The sequence below is a fragment of the Geotrypetes seraphini genome, chromosome 3, assembly GCF_902459505.1.
Source record: "Geotrypetes seraphini chromosome 3, aGeoSer1.1, whole genome shotgun sequence".
NCBI classification, from domain to species: domain Eukaryota; kingdom Metazoa; phylum Chordata; class Amphibia; order Gymnophiona; family Dermophiidae; genus Geotrypetes; species Geotrypetes seraphini.
This window is the reverse complement of record NC_047086.1, coordinates 204,913,826-204,934,164: the sequence shown is the minus strand read 5'-3', so window position 1 is coordinate 204,934,164 and position 20,339 is coordinate 204,913,826. Positions and strand designations below refer to the sequence as shown.

Genomic DNA, 20,339 nt, shown 5'->3' with positions numbered 1-20,339 from the left:
CCCCATGTCTTAATAACAGACTATGGACTTTTCCTAACCCTAACCCCTTGTACCCTAACTAGTTATGCCTCTGGATATGTTGAGATATCAGGAATTGAACTCAAGATCCTCTGTGTCTGCTCTCTAATACTGAATTATATTTATATACCACTTATAGCCTAAGTGGTTTACATTCAGGTACTCAAGCACTATTTCCTCTCTATCCTGTAATAAGGTAGGCTGCGGACCCTATCATAAAACTGACCTCACAACAACCCAATTGCTGTATATGATTTAGGTTTATTAGCAATAGACAAAAGTCAGCTTTTCATGGAACAACAAAGTACAGCACATTGAGCCAATGGATACATACAGAGTGGCCACCTTCTGTCTATGGATCCATCCTAAAGTTTAAGGCAGCCGGTATGCCACTTATATACTTTTAGTTCAGTAGCCTAGCCTGGTTACAGATTACATACTCACTTTCTATTGGGTTGACACATTTATCATATCTATTAATTGTATAGTCTGCATTTTTATCTCGGAGTCATATTGAAGCATGATGTAACCTAGTGCCAAAATCTGACTCCTTTCTATTTCCCTGACAATGCATTCTTAATATCAAGGTCAATAATTTCTGAAAGCAGGCCCCCTCTCTTCCTGAGCTTTATCCTTCATTAGTAGTTTAGATCCTTGTTTTTCAACCTTTTTACACCCGTGGACTGGCAGAAATAAAAGAATTATTTTGTGGACCGGCAAACTATTAGAACAAAAATTTTAAACCCCCGTTTCTACCCTATCTCCGCGAGCTCGATCCCCACAAATCATCTGATCCCATCCGCACAAGCCTCAGTTATGATTTTATATTGAATGTATATTATTAAAGTATAAAAAGACAATATTCTATACAATTGTCATTTTATAAATACAAATAATACAGAGCAAGGATCAACAAAACCCCCGTCTCCCCTCCCTTTCACATATATCCCCTCTACTATCAAGAAAACTGAACAAGCCAAATTATTACAGAATGCTACACAGAAATATCATGCTAACAGAATACTGCAATCACATATGACAGGAATAGTGTTAGGGGAATGCAACTAGGACAACTGCCCCCTGGTCAGAGAGCACCCTAAGCCAGCTGGAAGCTAAAGAAGCACTGCCTGGGCTTTGCAGTCCCCAGTTATGTCTAACACCAGCTCTAGCAGGACACTTGGAATGCACTACCAGAGGAAGTGATCAAGCAGAGTACGGTCCAAGGATTCAAACAGGGATTGGACAGATTCCTGACGGATAAAGGGATCGTGGGATACTGAGGGAGGAGCTGGGATGTAACACAAGTATAGAATGTTAACCAGGTAATGAGTATAAACCAACCAGGTCGTGCATGTGCAAGACTGGAGGGCTAGGACTTCGATAGGAAGGCAGGACTTAAACGAGATACCAAGGTGGCAAGGGAGCCCCTTCTAGTGATTCAGACAGGTCGTGACCTGTTTGGGCCGCCGCGGGAGCGGACTGCTGGGCAGGATGGACCTATGGTCTGACCGGCAGAGGCACTGCTTATGTTCTATGTTCTTAAATCTGATATATTCTAATCACAAAATAGAAATAAAATTATTTTTTTCTACCTTTTGTCGTCTCTGGTTTCTGCTTTCATCTTCTTTTCACTCTCTTCCCTACGTCTGTCCTCTCTGTCTCTTCAGTACAGCATCAGCCCCTTCCATCCACTGTCTGTCCTCTCCCCCTTCCATATGGTATCTGTCTTCTTTCTATGCCCCTCTCCCCTTTCCATCCAGCCTGTGCCCCCTCTCTCCTTTTTACATGATTCATTCCAGCTTCACTGCTCTCTTCATTTTTATCTCTCCTACACCAGATCTAGCATCGTTATCCCTCTCTGTTTATTTCTCTGCTGACCCCTTCCCATCATCAATTTCTCTAATTTCTCATGCCTGTCTCTCCCCTTCCCCTCCTCTAATCTCCCTGCCAGCTGTTTCCTTCCTTTTTTCCTTCTCCCTTCCCTCCTCCTCCTATCCAGCAGTAACTCTCTTCCCTTCCTCCCTTCCCAGCAGCATCTCTCCTTCTCCTTCCCTCCAGGTCCAGTAGCAGCTGTCCCTTTTTTCCTTTGTCCAGAAGCTTCCCAGACTCCTTTTCCTCCTCCCCTCCCAGCAGCATCTCTCCTTATCCTTCCCTCCAGGTCTAATAGCAGCTGTCCCTTTTTTCCCCTTGCTCAGCAGCTTCCCAGACTCCTATCCCTCCTCTCCTCCCAGCAGCATCTCTCCTTCTCCCTCTCCAGGTCCAGTAGAAGCTATCCCTTTTTTCCCTTGCCCAGCAGCTTCCCAGCCTCCAACAGTGGCTTTCTCCCCTCCCAGCAGCTCTTCTTACTTGCCAGCGCAGCGATTCAGCCTCGGGTCCTTTGTTGGGTCGCGCCGCCTCTAAGGAAAGAGGAAGTTGCATCATCAGAGGCGGCCGCGACTCAGCAAAAGCCCCAAGGCAGCCTTCCTGAATCACTGCACTGGTAAGAAGGGGAGCTGCAGAGAGGGGAGAAAGCCACTGTCAGAGGCTCCCCATGATCTCTCGGGCCCAGCTGAAAATAACTCGTCGATCTTGCCGGACCTGCGCGGACCGGCAGGAAATTGAACTTAATCAATCTCGCCGGCCCTGTGCGGACCGGCAGATATTTCCTGCAGACCAGCACCGGTCCGCGGTCCGGAAGTTGAAGAACAGTGGTTTAGATAACTTTTGATAGGACGTCTTATCTGCAGTAATGGTGCCTGGGCTTATCTTCTTGTTCTTGTTTTGGGTTTGTCGTCTTTTGGAAAGTCCTGAACTATCCAAGGCTGTTACAGTCAGCAGATAATCAATGTTGTAATAGTCAGCAGATGCTTGCCAGCTTTTTGGGACAAAAATGAATCTCTTACAGAGCATATTGTTTCTCGCTGACAGGGAAAGATATAATTTTTCAGAAACTAGAATTCAATAGCACAATGTCTCTCTTCAAAATATAACTTTTGAGGTCTCATAGAAGTCTTCACCTAAATTTTCATGAAGGTCTTACTCCTGATTCTTCCTTATCTGGCAGGCTCACATTCTATCTAATGTACCTGGGGCAATATTCCTTTCTGATTATATTGCCTAGGTCATGTTACAGACCCAGTACAGGCTCTTTCTTTTAGAAGCATGTTTTAATTGTTGTACCCAACATTGTGCTTTTGTATCTCTTATCAGGCAATGGAAGAAGCCATTTTGCAGCTGTCCCAGGAGCTTAGAAAACTACAGGCTCTCTGCACCAGACAGGCTATACTGCTCCAGAGGTTAACAATGAGAATAGAACCCAGCACTGGTGAGTCTAAGGGGCCTCAGTGAACCAAAGTACCAGAGTATATTATTAGAAACAGATATAATCACTGGACCTCAAAAGTAATTTAATGAACACCTCACTGAAACATTATTTTTAACTGACAAGCTAATCATAACTACAGAAAGCATTCGCCTCATATTTTTATTGCAACGGTATAATTGATAATAACATTTATTGTATACAGAGCTATCAAAGTGCATGGCACGCTTTACAAGAAAATTCATACGATCCCTGTGAGCTGTTATGATTAGGGTTACCAGATTTCCTCTTTTAAAAAAGCCCCTGCTCTGCCCCCTCACAAGCCTCGTGTTTCCTTCCCCGAGCTCTGGGTTGTGTCTATAGGGCCTCCGTTCATATGTGGACATTGATGCGATGACATCATGCTCATACATGCATGCATGCATGTGATGTCATCACATCGACATCCGCACAGGCCCTCCTGACACAGCCCTGAGCTTGGGGCCTTCCAAAACCCAGACAATCTGCCAACATATATCTTCCTACTTAGAGCAATGACACCAATAACGCTTCATGACATTCATTCCTACCAGAACATCTGGCCTTGGTCACACATGCAGAATACAGGATCACAAACGAAAAGTCCAAATATACACAAACAAATCCTTAAGATGTCAAACTCTGCATGCAGTACAACACCAGAGAAATAGAAAGAAATATATTTCTTCCTGAACAGTGCAAAATATAGACAACAGATGTAAATTCTGAAAACTGACATTTCAATAACTAAACTGAAAATAAATTCACTTTTCCTACCTTTGTTGTTTGGTGATTTTATTTTTCTACTCATCTTTTCACAGTCTCTGGTTTTACTTCCTTCTGTCTGTGCTCTTATCTGTGTTTCCATGGCCTCCTTATCCAATTGCTGTTTTCTCTCCTTCATTTTCTGCCCTGTATCCATCCCACTCCTTCCATCCCTATGTACCATCTCCTCCCTCCCTCCCTCTCCCCTTCTCTTTTCCTACCCCTCACATCCCTGTGCATCATGTCCTCCCTCTCTCTCCCCTTCCCCTCCATCCCTGTGTACCATCTCCTCCCTCTCTTTCCCTCTCCTATGGTCTGACATCTTTCTTCCCCCTCTGATGGTCTGGGATCTTTATCCTCTCCTTCCCATAGTCTGGCATCTCTCTCTCCTCCTCCCTTTCCCTTCTCCCCACCCCCTTTGTGGTCTGGCATCTCTCTGTCTTTCCCTTCTCTTCCCTCCTCCTTCCTTTCCCTGGTTTGACATCTCTCTCTTCTTCCCCCCACCCCCTTCCCCATCCAGTGGTCTGACATCTCTCTCCTTCCCTTCCCCTCTTCCCTTGGTCTGGTATGTCTATCTATCCCTTCCCTTTCTTTCCCTGGAGGTCTAGGGCATCTTTCCTTCCATTTCCTTCCTATCCCTGCGGTCCAGCATCTTTCTTACCCCCCTCCCCCTGACCCGGAAGCCTTTTCTCTGCAGAGAGAATGCTCCAGATCACTGAAGGCAATGAGACCTAGACCCAGAGTGTGACATACAATTTGCAGCATGCCCTATTTGTTCTTCCCCTCTCCACCACTTTTTTATATTTTTTAAGCAAGGAGGAGTCACGTGATGTGTTGAGCCGAGCAGGACGTGTCTTGCTCGAGCTCCGGGGCCCTACGATCCTCCCCGCTTAGCCTAACCTCACTTAGCGTCTGCTTCAGAGTTCTGGAGCTTGGATTGATGTATGGACAGGTTTGTCCAGCATGCTAGCCCAGCGATGAGTGGGAGGACCACCAGAAAGGACAAGAATAAAGAACCGTGGCCTCCCAAACCTGACTCCAAGATGGCGGCAGCGGAGTCGGGATCCGCGCTGCCTCTTTCTGAAGCCCACATTGAGGCCCTATCGGTGTCAGTGGTTCATGCGCTGGACTCGCGCTTTGAGAGCCTGTCGGGGCAGCTCACTTCCTTAGAAGCATTACTTACTGAGACCACTTGGCGCACGGGAGGGCTAGAGACGCGGGTGGCGCTGGTGGAGGAAGCGCACACGACATCGGCAGCAGACCTCCTCTTCCTCAAGAACCAATTACAGCGCCAGGCGGAGAAAATCGAGGATCTGGAGAACCAGTCGCGGCGAGATAACCTTCAGCTGATCGGTTTGCCAGAGACGGTGCCTGATTCTCGCCTTTTGCCTTTTGCATAAGCTGAGAGATTGGAGAAACTGGGACTCTTTTCCCTGGAGAAGAGGAGACTTAGAGGGGATATGATAGAGACTTACAAGATCATGAAGTGCATAGAGAGAGTGGAGAGGGACAGATTCTTCAAACTTTCAAAAAATAAAAGAACAAGAGGGCATTCGGAAAAATTGAAAGGGGACAGATTCAAATGAATGCTAGGAGGTTCTTCTTCACCCAACATGTGGAGGACACCTGGAATGCGCTTCCTTATAGGGCAAAGTATGGTACTGGGGTTCAAGAAAGGATTGGACAATTTCCTGCTGGAAAAGGGGATAGAGGGGTATAGATAGAGGATTACTGCACAGGTCCTGGACCTGTTGGGCCGCCGCCTGAGCGGACTGCTGGGCACGATGGACCTCAGGTCTCACCCAGTGGAAGCATTGCTTATGTTCTTGAATCTTGGCTCAATACCGAACTCCCCTTACCGGATGGAATGGGGCCCTTGCGTTTGGATCGGGCACACCGCTTGGGCAGGCGCTCTGAGGACCATACCCGCGCCCGAGTCTTCAAGGTGCATAATTTCGCACACAAGGCTGAGCTGATGTGCGTATACAAACAGCGGCACAACACCCTTACCTATGAGGGAACGCAGCTCCGGATTTTCCAAGATTATTCGCCGGCTTTACAAGAACGACGGAGGCGTTTCTCCAGGGTGTGCTCTGCCCTATTTGACTGCAAGCAGCGCTTTATGTTACAATACCTGGCACATCTGAGGATCTAGACCAGCGCCGGGTGGAAGAGTTATGCTACTGTGGAAGACGCTCAAGCCTTTTTGGACTTGCTGCCTGCTGAACCGGGTCGCTCTTCGGCGCCCTGACTATGTTGGCTGAGGGCACTTTGACCCCTGTGGTGACTCTATTTGGGGCCTGTTGGCTCTTTGCCTGAAGTGTGATAGTAGCCTATTTCATGGGGATTTTGACCCCTGTTTTGTTGTTTGTTCCTCATTTAGTGTGATAGTGGGGTTTGGGAATTGAATGCCTGGCTGTGTGTGGATGGTTGAGCATGGGTACCTCCTCAGCAGTACTTCAGATTTGGTTTGAATGGTAGGGGGTGTTTTAGGAATAAAGGTACGGGATTGTATGTATGAGGTTTGGCCTTGGGGGGTGACTGATTGGGAGGGATGGGGGCTAATTATTAGTTTGGCCTTTTGGTGGTCTATTGTAAATTTTTGACTCCCAGTGTCTCTGTTTCCTACTTTCTCTGGGGTGGCTTACTGTCTTTGGGAGTTGGTTGATCTGGAGGGTGAATGAGTGTTGTGGCTGGTTGGGTCTGTGTGTGTGTGTGTGTATAATTTTCTATCTTGAGCCTGTTTGGGGTTGGGGACTGCTGGGTGGGGCGGGGCGTCTGGGGCCCTGCTCACATCAGATCGTGACTTCCTCTCTCGGTCCCGCTTTTGTGGGATGGGGTGTGAGTTTGTGTTGGGAGTATGGGAAATATGACTCTGGGGGGGGGGAAGTTTGGGGAGGGAAGGATTTGGTTATGGGGGGGGTGGGTGAGTCTTACTCTCACTGATTATTTGGTTTAGTTTCTGGGGTTCCAGGTATTTGCTGTTCTGCTTACTCCCTATGGGGAGTCCGGGACTCCATTTTTGCTCCTTCTTTCTGTGGGATACTTCTATACCACTTGTTTGGGGAGACGGCCTCTTGGCTGTCCCCCCTTTCTTATTTAGTGTCCTGGTATATTATGGGATTGATGGCCCTGGGGGAGGCTGGGCTCCTGGGGTCTTGATTTTGTGGTATTCTTTTCTTCTGGGCTATTTTCTTCCTTTTCTCTGAAAGACGTAATTTTACCTTTTAGGCTAACCTCATGGAATGTTGGGGGCATCACATCACCGATTAAGCGGTCTAAAATCTTAGCAGCTCTCCAGTGTCACCACATAGGTATTTCTTGTTTACAAGAAACTCGTCTAACGGATGCGGAACATCTTAAGTTACATCATTCGTGGGTTAAGGAGGTTTATTTTGCTTCCTCTCCTGGGCGTCATGGTGGTGTAGCGGTGTTAATACAGAGATCTTCACCCCTAGGAGTTCAGGTTCTTGATAAATCCCTGGATGATCAGCATTTACTTTTGCGTATCTTGCTGGGGGACAGGAGTTATCTGTTGCTGGTGGTTTAAGGGCCCAATTCGTTTGAATCCTCTTTTTTACGGGGCTTGGTTGCTCTCCACTCCCGGTATTCTGGTGATCCTTTGCTCCTGGTGGGTGATTTTAACTTGCTCTGTGATCCCGACTCTGATAAATCGGGTACTTTGTCTTCTTCGTTAGGGGCTCGGGGTCGTCTTCTTGTTGATCTTTGTGACACTCTTTCCGTGGTGGATCCTTGGCGCCTATTACATCCTGAGGTTTGGGACTATACACATCTCTCTCGTGCTCATAATACTTGGTCTCGAATTGGTTATATTTTTGTATCTTCGGGCCTGTTTCCATCAGTGTCATCTGCGGAGATTGGCCCGCTGACTATCTCTGATCATACTCCAATTTGGATCGATATACACTTAGACCCGGCTTATACGCGTTCTTCTTCCTGGCATTTTCCTTTTTACTTGGCACAAGATGTAGAGTTCCAAACTTTTTTGGGGACCCAATGGGAAAATTATTTACAACATAATGAACAGCATCAGGAGGATCCCATCTTGGGAAGCTGCCAAGCCAATGCTCCAAGGTCATATTATTTCTTTTCTTTGTGCCAGACATAAACGTATTAATTGTAGTATCATTACTTTGGAGCGCACCCTTGGTGCTGCTAAACGTGCCTTTCATACCGCCCCCTCTCCTGCAGCTCGGGAGCACTATCTGTCCACTCAGGCTGCGCTTAATTCGTTGCTTCACTCTCATTCTCTGAAGTGGGCAGCTTATTATAAACATTGGTTTCATAGGTTTGGAAATAGACCTGGGCGATTACTGGCGCATTTTGTGGATGTAAAGATGGGCCGTAAACCGATACTGACGCTTTGGACTCCTGGGGTGGGGGGGGGGGGGGGTCGGGTGACAAAAACAGCACAGGTGGCAGCGACTCTTTCTGATTTCTGTTCTCAACTTTATGCTGCACCTGATGAGATTCTGGAGGAATTTATTTTGGATTATCTGCAATCGTCTGGGATGCCGCGTCTGGCTGAGGAAGTAGTGACTCGTCTTAATGATCCCTTTCAGGAACTGGAATTGCAGATGGCCATTAAGTCTCTCTGCATGGGTAAGGCCCCTGGCCCGGATGGCTTCTCAGTTGAGTTTTACCGTATTCTTTCTCCCCATATTTCTTGTCCCTTGCTCGACTATTATAATACGGCTATAGTTAGGGGCTCTTTTCCTCATTATGTTAACGAGACCCTCGTCACCTTGTTGTTAAAACCTGGCAAGGTGGCTGACGACCCAGAGTCGTATCGCCCGATTTCTTTACTCAGTGTTGATTTAAAATTGTTTTCCCATATGCTGGCCAATCGTCTTGCTCCACATCTCCCATCCGTTATTCATGAGGACCAATTGGGCTTTGTACGGGGTCGCCAATCAGTCCGAAATGTGCGTAAGGTTCTCTTTGCTTTGGCACATTGTCAGGATTCCGGAATTGCTTCGCTGTTTGTTAGTCTGGATGCCTCTAAAGCTTTTGATAGTGTTAATTGGTCCTTTTTGTTTCGTATGCTTGAGTATGTGGGGCTGGGAGGGCTTTATCTTCGGGCGGTGCGTTCTTTATATTCTAACCCGAGGGCATCCCTGCTGGTATATGGCATCCGTACGGATTCTTTTACCATTTTTGGGGGTATTCGCCAGGAATGTCTCCTTTCTCCGCTGCTCTTTTTACTCTTTTTGGAACCGTTACTCTGTACTTTACGCCTCTTTGATGAGGTGCGAGGCCTCCGAGTTGCAGGGGAGTCTTTGAATACATTGGCTTTTGCGGACGATATGTTTTTGATCCTGATGGATCCTGAGGTTTCATTGCCACTTGCGTTGGATCTCATTTCGGAATTTGGCTTTCATTCCAGCCTCTCCTTGAATCTCGACAAGTCCATGGCTTTGCCTTCCTGTTTAGTAGTCCGTACTGCTTGGAGGGGCCCTTTTCCTTTAAGGTGAGCGGAGTCCGAGTTAAAATACTAAGTGGTCCGTATCCCTCTTGATCTTTCCCGCCTTTACTCTCTGAATGTGGAACCTTTATTTTCCGCATTTGGGACCCGGCTGCAGTTATGGAGGGGTCTTCCGCTTTCATTGTTGGGCCGGGTGAGCATTTGTAATATGCTTGTTGTTCCGCAGTGGTTGTACGTCTTTCAGGTTCTTCCTCTTTATCTGTCTCCCCATGATGAGAAGCGGCTTGAGCGTATGGTTCAGCGGTTTCTCTGGATGGGAAAATGTGCTCGACTTACCTATAGGAGAGCGGCCTCCCCTTGGTATAAGGGAGGATTGGGGTTGTTAAATCTTTGTTTCTTGACGATTGCTTGTGGAATGCGTCATATGAACGATCTTTTTTGCGGCACCTCCACATTTACTAATATTTCTTTAGAACTTTCTTGTTTTACCACTGTTCACTTTAGTGCTTTTCTTCACTCTACTTTACTCTCTAAATGGGGGCCTACAACCAGTGCATTGTTGCACTGTCCGCTTCGGCGGGTCTGGCACTGGATTTGTAAATTTCAGTCCCTCAGCTCTACTATCTCTCCCTTTTTACCGATACGCTTTAATGCAAATTTTCCCCCTGGGGTAGATAATGCTAGTTTTGTGTGCTGGGAAGCAAAGGGGATTCACTACTTGTTTCATCTAGTTGATGATGAGGGTCGGATAAAACCTTTCGACCTGCTCTGAGAGGAATTTGCTCTTCCTCCTATGGATGTCTTTGCCTATCTACAGATCCACCATTATATTTCCTCTCTGACTTGTAGCCATCTTTTGACTTCCTGTCGGGAGTTATTGACTACAGCATTTACATTTGGTTCTCAACAGCCCGTACCCTTAAAATTTCACCATAGACATTTGAAAGACGAATCCCCTTTGCTTGTTATATTAGATTACGGGATGCTTGGGCTCGTGATTTAAATGTAGAATTGTCTGAGGATGTGCTATTGAATGCTATAAAAACGTTACCACATTATAGCAAATATACTGTATTTTGGGAACAACATTATAAATTGGTTCTCCGTTTGTATATATCTCCTTGGCGAGCTCATCTGGTGGGGCTCCGTCCAAATGCAGATTGTCAGCGCTGTAAAGCCCCTGACGCTGGTCTAGGCCACATGTTCTGGACTTGTCCTTCAGTACAAGCCTTTTGGGACTCTATTTTTCTATTTGTGTGGACCCTATCTGGAACATTACTGTACAGCGCTCAATTTTGGTGTTGTTTGGAGCCTCCCTACACTTCCATTCCTGTCGACTGGGGGCATCAGCATTCCTCCGTTGGGCTGTTTTGATAGCAATAAAGTGTATCATGATCAAGTGGCTGGAGGTGGAGGCTCCTGACTATTCACTCTGGCACTGGCACCTGATCACGCTCCTATCTTGGGAGCGTAGAGGAGTGCAAAATATTTCTTCCTTGCCTGGCCGGGCCTTCCAACGCATTTGGGAACCCTTTTGGACCCCTAGTCGCCTCTTGAACTGTTAGCCCAATTACATCTATACCTCTGCTTTGTTTAGTGTTCCTTTTGTCTTGGACAGTCCTGTTCCTTTGTATAGAGTACTTTTTGCTGTATCAGTGTGAGGGGATGGGGAGGGGAGGTTGGGAGGTGGGGTGGATTTGGGGGGTGGATTGGGTTGATCAAGGGTGAATTTTTGAGCTGACCTTGTTTCACTTTGTACTTCTGGTTTTGGCTGTTTTGTTGTGCTCAATAAAATATATTTGACAATATTTTTTAAGCAATGCAATCCTACCCTTTCTCCCTTTTGTATTCAGTGTAGTGGTTTATGTGATTTGTCTAAGAGTGTATTTGTGTATATAATACCCCCTATTTTATAGTTTTTTTAATTTTTACAATTGTATGATGTAAACCGCTTAGGAATGTAGAGCAGTATATCAAGCATTAATAAATCTTTAAACTTGTTTAGTTCACTGACACTGACGAAGGCCGAAGAGTTACAAAAGCACTTGGTGAGCAAGCACAGGATCCCGCAGGTGGGGGTAGGAGGATTCCAGAGAGGTGTGTGGTGGGGGGGGAGGGAGATGGAGAGGCAACAGGACTCTGGATAGGTGCACAGGGAGGTTGGGGGGGGAAGAGGTAACAGGACTGTGCGTAAGGGAGGTTGGGTTGGGTTAGGAGGAGGACTCCAGATAGGTTGAGCTGCTGTAGGGTTACTTGATGTTCAGTTTTCCTGGACAAAAGTTGTTACATTGAAAAGCCATCTGGACTTCCGACAGAGTCCTCAAAAAGAGGACATGTCTGGGGATTATAATATAGACAAAATTTACAAAAGCCCTGTGCTTACACTACATGTGAATACAGTAAGATAAAACAACATACCTTGGAGGTCAACCTTCAGCTAGTAATAACAGTGGGATTGGAACCTCGGTACCCAGTATACTCCCCACTAGGTTTCTCTACCTCCCTCTAGCCCCATGTTGGAACCTGCGTGTGTTTTTAGTTCATGTAGCATGTCTGTATCTAGGGAAAAAAAGACCACTAGTATTCCTTTGAAAGGCTTTATTCCACCATTACCATAAAATACTTGACTCATCACTATAAAAATGTGACTCAACACGGGTTGTGTTTTGGCTATAAAGCCTATTTCAGGAGTTTAAGTTGGATGACTTAAAACTGAAATATACCAAATGGCTAGTGTCTCATGAAAGTAAAACTCGGCAAAAAAAATAAATGAAATGAGCCATGTTGAGATAAAAACATATGTGACCCTGAAGCAGGCTCTTGAAAGAGAGATTATTAAACATATGGAAGAGCATCTTCAATATGACATCCAAATTCAAGTTTGAATGTTTTGTGGAATACGCAAAATATCCTGTTGTGAATATGACCATTTTCGAAACAGAAAAATGTCCTTTTGTTTTGAAAATGGCCATGTTTCAGATGTGCTTATCATCAGTGCATCTAACTTTTTGAGCCATTAAAAGAAAAACACACAGAACAAACTTGGCATGTAAGAGGGGCCAGAATATTTAGTAGATTAGCCACACGGACATCCCAGAAGAATAGTGGGGCACTGCAGTGAACTTCACATAAAAAGGCCCAGATATACATCTCACTATAACCCCCTTATACCACCTCTTCTACATAGCTGTGCTAGCGGCTGCCATGTGGCAACAGCCCCGAAGCCCATAGAGATTTAAAGGGCTTTGGGGCCTTGCGGCTTTGTAGAAGGGGATAGTGTATGGGGAGTCCTCCAAAACCCACCCAAAACATATTGAACCCAACACCAATAGCCCTTATGCCTTGCAAGTATAACCTATATGTAAGTACAGTGGGATTTATGTTTGGCTTTTGGAAGATATATTTTATTTTTATTTTATTTAGCTTTATTTACATCCCATCATACCTTTTCAGTTCAATATGGTGTACAATAATAGAGGAGTACATTGAGATTACAGTGAGAAATGGCATGCATAGAGATTACAGCATTAATTTGGAGCGAGAACATACAGAGATTACAGCATAGCGATGGCCACATTAAATTAGAGTGAGAGCATACAACTGTACATAGTGCTGCTTTTAATTAGCTTGACTGGGAACAGCTGTGAGAAATATTATGAGACACTCAAGGTTGTTTAAAGATATTAGAAAAAGCCATGGGGTTAGTATGGTTTTGACCAATCGGGGAATTGCTAGTGAGAATTATGGTGAATTCTTATGCCCATCTCTTAATAAGGACTCATTGTTTTGTGTGAGGTTGTTCCTGGACATATTCTCTCTTTTTACCATTGTGCAACCTCCTACTTTTAATTAGAGCATCCTGTTTAAGAGGTTAGAACAGTTACCACATAACAGCACAAAGTTAGAACAGCACAAAGTTAGAGTAGCACAAATTTAGAGAGAGAGCATATACACCGAGGGGGTGGGTGGTGCATGCAGGAGGAGAGAAGAGCGGGGTTTATGCTATCAAGTAAATTTGTAAAATAAGTGGGTTTTTAGTGCTTTTCTGAATGAGTGGTAAGACAGGGCGTGTAGAAGAAGGTCACTTTGGGTGTTGTTCCAGATTCCTGCTTGAAAGAATAGTGTCCTGTCGAGGAATTTCTTGTAGTGGCATCCCTTTGGAGTCGGGCATGTGAATAGTAAAGTTTTGCGGGATAGGCGAGGTTTATCCTGTAAGGCAGGGGCGTCCATCCTGTGGTCCGAGGGCCGCATGCGGCCCAGTAAAGTATTTTGTGTGGCCCCGGTCGAGGGCGATGCACTGTTTTCCTCTGCTGCCCCTGAGTGTTTACCGTCATGCTGGCTCCCTCCTCTGTCTTGCTGCAGCGTTTGCACGTTTGTGCGGCCCCAGAAACATTTTTTTTGGCCAATGCGGCCCAGGGAAGCCAAAAGGTTGGACACCCCTGCTGTAAGGTGAAGTGACTCAGGAGGTAGTTGGGGGCTGTGCCGAATAATGTTTTGTAGCATATTCCACCATAAGTGTAGTGGTTAGAGTGGGATATGGGCCTGCATCCCGTTCTCTATGGTTGACTACACCGCCCACTAGGCTACTCCAGGAACCTACTAGCTGCTCTACTAGGACTGGCCATAACATCTGAAGCTATCATACAGGCAGGTATGCACTGTTTCATTCACAACTTTGTGGGGTGGAAGGGAAGGGGGTCAATGACCACTGGGGGAGTGTGGGAGGGTCATGCCTTCATCTCTCCAGTGGTTATCTGGTCAGTTTTGGGTACCTTTTTTGCACTTATTTGTTGTTAAAACAGGTCTAGCCCCAAATGTCCAAATTGTTCCCTGGATGTTTTCTAAAAGATATGATTATTGCAGAAAGACGTCCAAATCATAAGCCCACCCTAGTTCTGCTTAAACCACACCCCCTTGAGATTTTGACACACTGCCATAGAAACCTGTCTACAAAATGGTTTTTGAAAATGGTGACTTGGAAAGAAACCGTGGATTGAAGACAATGTTTTATTTTTATTTCCAGTTTATGAATTATTTTTAATCTCATTCATTGTTTTGCCACTTGTTTTGTTTTGTTCTATTTCTATCATTTAAATTTCTCCAGAATTCTATTGTTCAACGGTTCCTCCCTTCTGCATCTATTCCTTTCTCTCCTCTCTTCTACCTTCCAAAGTACTTTAGATCAATTTAGTCTTGTTAGAATGTTTATTTTCTTATTTTTTCCTCTATCTCTATTTTCACTTCTTTATTACTCTCCAGGTACTTTAGTTAGATTGTGAGCCTTCAGGACAGTAAGGGAATTTCTAAGTACCTTTCTTACTTATAATTTTAATGTATATTTTCTGTAAACCGCTTAGAACCTAACGGATTAGCGGTATATAAGAAATAAATTACATTACATTAACGAGAACGACATCCACCTGCCCTTTTATACTACTTTATGGACCCCATGATATCTGAAATGTTATGGTACCTAATGAGCAAAAATACCAGTCAGTGGATAGTTCAGTGAATTACTATGCCAGATATAGCCAGTGCTAGGAGCTGCTAAGAACATTTATTCTCTCCCAGAACAGATGGTGCAAGAGGTTATCACTCATTAGTGATGGGCAGTTAACAAGATTAGTAAGTGTTATGTTATTAATCAGATTCAGTATCATGTGTACGAATGAACTAGCCATGTGTGTATTTTTCTGGGTTTTGTAACAATTTTTGAGGTAGACTGTAAAGCTTTGTTAAGTTTGTTTCTCAGACAGAGAATCTATTTGCTAAATTCCTGTCTCTCAGTGTTGACAAAAATAGAACACTTTCACATACTGCTATGATGACTGGTTATGAATGGATGGGAATCAAGAGACCTTGAAATGGACTGTTCTGGGTTGTGCAGAGATTCTGGTTACCAGCCGATGCTTGGTATGAAATTTTAACTTACTCCAGAGCTGAGTATGGCTGGCTTTTTTTTTCTTTTTTTTTGGGGGGGGGGATGGGGGGTGTCTATTTTGGCCTCATCAGTGCCTCTAAATCTCTCATCCCCCACCCCTTTTACAAAACCACAAAAACGGTTTTTAGCGCCAGCTGGTGTGAACATAAGAATTGCCGCTGCTGGGTCAGACCAGTGGTCCATCATGCCCAGCAGTCTGCTCCCACGGCAGCCCTTAGGTCAAAGACCAGTGTCCTAACTGAGTCTAGCCTTACCTGCTTACGTTCTGGTTCAGCAGGAACTTGTCTAACTTTGTCTTGAATCCCTGGAGGGTGCTGAATGCTCTGTGCTGCTCCTGATACTCATAGAGTTCCTGTGAGCATCGGGAGTAGAGCATTCAGCGTGCTGGCCTGTGCTAAAAACTGCTTCCGCGGTTTTGTAAAAGGGGGTGTTTATTTTTCTTCCTGTGAATGCAAAGGCATTATGGAAGTGTTGAAAGTGGTTTATTTGACTGAATAACTTGCCCAGATAATTCTGCTTGCACTTTTGTTATTTCTGTTTCACAACTGGGAATATTTCTGTTTTAATTTCACTGTTTCACTTTGTGGGTTGGTTTGGGGATATTCTTCTTTCCTTTTTGAAGGATCCTCGAGCCCTTCTGGGTGATGCCCCTCTTTCCTGGCTGAGGAGCTTCCAGGTCTGTCCCTTCACCCTCTAGCCAAAACACAACTCTGCTGAATCAAGTCAGGTTTTTTTTAATGGTGATGGTGGTATAAAATGTTTTGAAGGAATACCACTGGTCTGTTGTTTTTTCCTCCACTGTTTTGTTTGTTGACTGATCTGATGCTTCATCTGTTTGTTTGTTGCATGTCTGTATCTGACACATATTATTGGGAGAACTTCTCCTGTCTGATATACAGTAGTGAATTACCTGTTAAAAAAGTAAGTGGGGAAAGCATGCAGAGCATGACTCATGGAACTTTTTCCATCTCATGTGTTGGACTATGCTAAATTTGGTCCCATGATGTTAAATATTTGGAGTATTATTCTGCTTCCAGGCAGACAATCTTGATCCCTTCTGTATGATTTATTTCCAATATCTGCTGAGTTGGAAAGAAAGGTTCCACAGTATCGTATAATGAATAATCTAATTTCTTTTTCTTTCAAAGAAATGCCAATTTCTCTGCCAATTCAGTGCACAGATGCTGGGAGTTCTGAGCAGTCTGAAAATGCCTTCCTCAGACCACAGGGAAAGAAGGCTCTAAATGGTGAGCTTCCTGTCTCAACAGTCCCTACACTACCTGACTCCATGTTTGCCAGAAACCAGAAGCAAGCCACTGAGACACTGCCCAGTTTTGATATCAAGTTTCCACCTAACACAGAAAACTACAGTTTTTTAAACAGTGAAGAGAAGGCAGAGTTGGCTATGATGAGCCTTTATGGCCTGGATTATGCCATGCAAAAGAACAGGCCCAATCTGGACCATGATCTTTTCTTTGGCAAGTCTGTTATGCCACCCTCCAATGGAGATGGGGAATCACCAGGCACATGCAAGATGCGAGATTGGCTGTTCCTGAACCTGGCAGATGGCAAATCCTTAATAAATCTGTATGACCTTTATGAAGATCCTCCTGGCTTACCACTGGAGACCGCAGTCACACACAATTGTATGCCTGCAGAGAGGAATTCCCCTGTTACTGTACGAGGACCCACAAAGGTAAGTGGATGTACTGCAGAATTGTCAAGTTATCATAAGCTTTTTGGAGTTATAACCCTGGGTTTCCAGATCCTATTTACTATGCATTCTGCAAGACATCTGTCATTCAGCTATATCAAGATAGGAACTGGAAAAGCAAGACTGGATCTAGAGATCAAGATCATGTACAGCATTCCGTTAGTTGTTTAATACCTTAAATATTAAAGGGGTGGAATATGATATACTGCTTTTTCTGTATGTTTACAATCAAAGTGGTTTACATATTTTAGATAGGTACTAATTTTGTACCTGGATCAATCAAGTGTTAAGTGACTTGCCCAAAATCACAAGGAGCTGCAGTGGGACTTGAACTCACAAACTCAGGGTGCTGAGACAAGCTGCACTAACCACTAGGCCAGGGGTGTCAAAGTCCCTCCTCGAGGGCTGAAATCCAGTCGGGTTTTCAGGATTTCTCCAATGAATATGCATGAGATCTATTTGCATGCACTGCTTTCATTATATGCTAATAGATCTCATGCATATTCATTGGAGAAATCCTGAAAACCCAACTGGATTGCGGCCCTCGAGGAGGGACTTTGACACCCCTGCACTAGGCCATGAACCCTAATTCTTCAGGTGAATGCCTTCTGTCTAGAGCAGGGTTGTTTAATATCAGTCCTCAAATGCCGCAATCCAGTCAGGTTTTCAGGATTTCTCCAGTGAATTTGCATAAGATCTATTTGCATGCACTGCTTCCATTGTATGCAAATAAATCTTGTGCATATTCATTTGGAAAATCCTGAAAATCCGACCTGGCGAGGGCTGAGGTTGGACACCCCCGGCCTCGAGTGCTAAACTAGCCCAAGTTTTCAGGATATCTCTAATAAATATGCATGAGATAGATCTGCCTACAATAGAGGTAGTATCCATACAGACCTATCTCATGCATGTTTATTCAACCTGTCCTGAATTCCTGCATCAGAACCAGTACATGGGGTTCTGGGAATGGGACCAACCAACCATGGGGAAACCAAAGGGATCAATTGGTCAGCTACCCAGGGAATACCCAACCACCACAAATGCAGTGTCCATCCTGGTTTCTTGGTACCCTTAGGCAAAACAGCAATCACATCTCTATAGATACACTTCAGCAACGTAGTGAGAATTTACCAAACCGTCGCTATTAAATGTCATAAGCCAGGGCAGTGAAATGGTATACGTAGGACAGAAATAATGTTACAGAAAGAAAAACATATGCTTTAGCAGAGAACAAGTACTTAATACACATTAGGTAGCCTTTGTAAACAAATACATTAGAAATTAAACTTTAGATATACTGTGGTCATAAGTATTATGCACCTTAGTTGGGTTTTTTTTTTTGGGGGGAGGGCATGGGAGGGGAGCAGAAACAGCCTGCTACTCAGTTCCAAATGCAGCTGTGACTGATGACTCTAGTATCTACTTTAGGCTCAGGCCCCCTCCGACCTTCAATGCCCCATTAAATAGCTGACAGAAATGCAGAAACCCTGCCAGTCAGAGAAATTCAGAGTCTGAGTCTCTCACTTCCTTCTTGTGTTGCTGCAGTAATTGGAAGCCGGCATCGTGCATCCAGCTGCCAATTCCAGGACTCCGGGAGTATGCTCAGATCTTGTGTGAACTAAGCATTCTAAAAAGTTCCAGTATTGGTGGCTGGACGCACGCAACTGACTTCCACTTACAGCAGTAGCACAGGTGAGTGGCTTGGACCCTAAACATCTTTGACTGGCAGGACTGTGGCATCCCCATTGGTAAAGGTATTTTTAACCTGCTGACTGGGGAAGGGAGGAGGGAATGTTCACCCCCTCAGCCCACCCCTGGAGTCCCCTCAAAACTGGAATGCTGGCTGTGGATCAGACTGACCTTTCTGAACAGTTTAATGTAGATGGGAAACACTTCAGTCTCTTCCTTATGGCTCTAGAGGACTGCTGATTAACAGGCTAGTAGCCCCTGCACTGTTACTCCTTACTTTTCTCCCTTAGTCCAAATAATTAGGAGCTAAGGCTGTGGTGGTCCCAGGATGGGGATCCCCATCTATTTATCCTCTACATCCTACTTTGCTAGAACCCTTCTAGAGGAAGATCTGAAATTTTATACTTCTGTGACCTTCCCCCCCCCAAAAAAAAAAAAAATGTCCTTGTTTGGGTAGTGGGAGGAAGGATTTTCAGGGAGGCCACTAAACTAAGGAGGTTGGAATTCCCCAGCCTGGTGGGTGGTTTTGGAAAGAGCCAATCCAAAGGGTCTATGTTTATGAGCACATGTATCTCCTACTTAGGTTGATGTATCTGATCTTTTGCATCACTGCTTTCTGCTCATTCAGAACTGGATGAAGTCACATCATTTCAACCTGAATTTGGAAAAACTAAAATGATATGGTTGGGCCTTCCCTCTTGTCTTCCATTTCTCAGTAATTTTACTGTCTAAAATCACACTTTCACTATCGTATCATCTTTACAGATGCTGGGCGTAGTAAGGGTGAGTGGTGCCTGGGGCAGTGGCGCCCCTCCCCCACAGCCCACACGCCCCCTTCCCTTTCCTCATACCATTTTAACTTCTCTGGCGTGAGCAGCATGCCCACACCGGTGTTGGCTTGCTCTTTGACATCACTTCTAAAGCGCGGGTCCCAGAAGTGACATCAGAGAGCGCGCCAATGATGACGCGGGCAGCAACATCATACCAGGAAAGTTAAAAAGGTACAGGGAAGGCAAGGGGCTCATGTGCGCAGTAAGGAGAAGAGCGGGGTAGGAGGAGTGGTGCCGCCCCCTTAGCAAGATGGTGCCTATGGCGGACCGCCCTCCTTTCCTATGCCACCGGATGTAACTTTGTACTCAAATCTTAGCATGGAGTAGCAGATTGGCCAGTTGGTTAAAAAGATCTTTTATGTTTTAAGAAAATTGCAAAGCGTTAGAAACTATTTTTTTGACTGATTATTTCCAGAGAATTTTTTTGTATGGTGCCCGAGGAAAAAAAAAAGGATAGAAAACTCTCATGTGTAGTAAAGTAGATAACAATTATTATGTGTTTTTAAAATTGTAAGCCACTTAAGGCTTCTTTTATAAAGCAGCAGTAGAGTGTTTTACTATGGGCCTGCAAGGTAAATTCTTTGACACTCATTCAATTCCTATGAGTGTCAGAGTAT

The 20,339-nt window shown here is 44.8% G+C and overlaps 1 protein-coding gene across 1 annotated transcript in view; it reads left to right on the top strand.

The window, feature by feature from the left end:
* The window catches only part of LOC117357723, a 47,144-nt gene that overhangs the window by 21,888 nt on the left and 4,917 nt on the right, over window positions 1-20,339 (top strand). Inside the window, exons 2-3 of the mRNA XM_033938706.1 lie at window positions 3,208-3,322; window positions 16,638-17,185. Coding sequence (XP_033794597.1) covers window positions 3,211-3,322; window positions 16,638-17,185 — 660 coding nt within the window. The 5' untranslated portion in view covers window positions 3,208-3,210. The remainder of the gene's footprint in view (window positions 1-3,207; window positions 3,323-16,637; window positions 17,186-20,339) is intronic.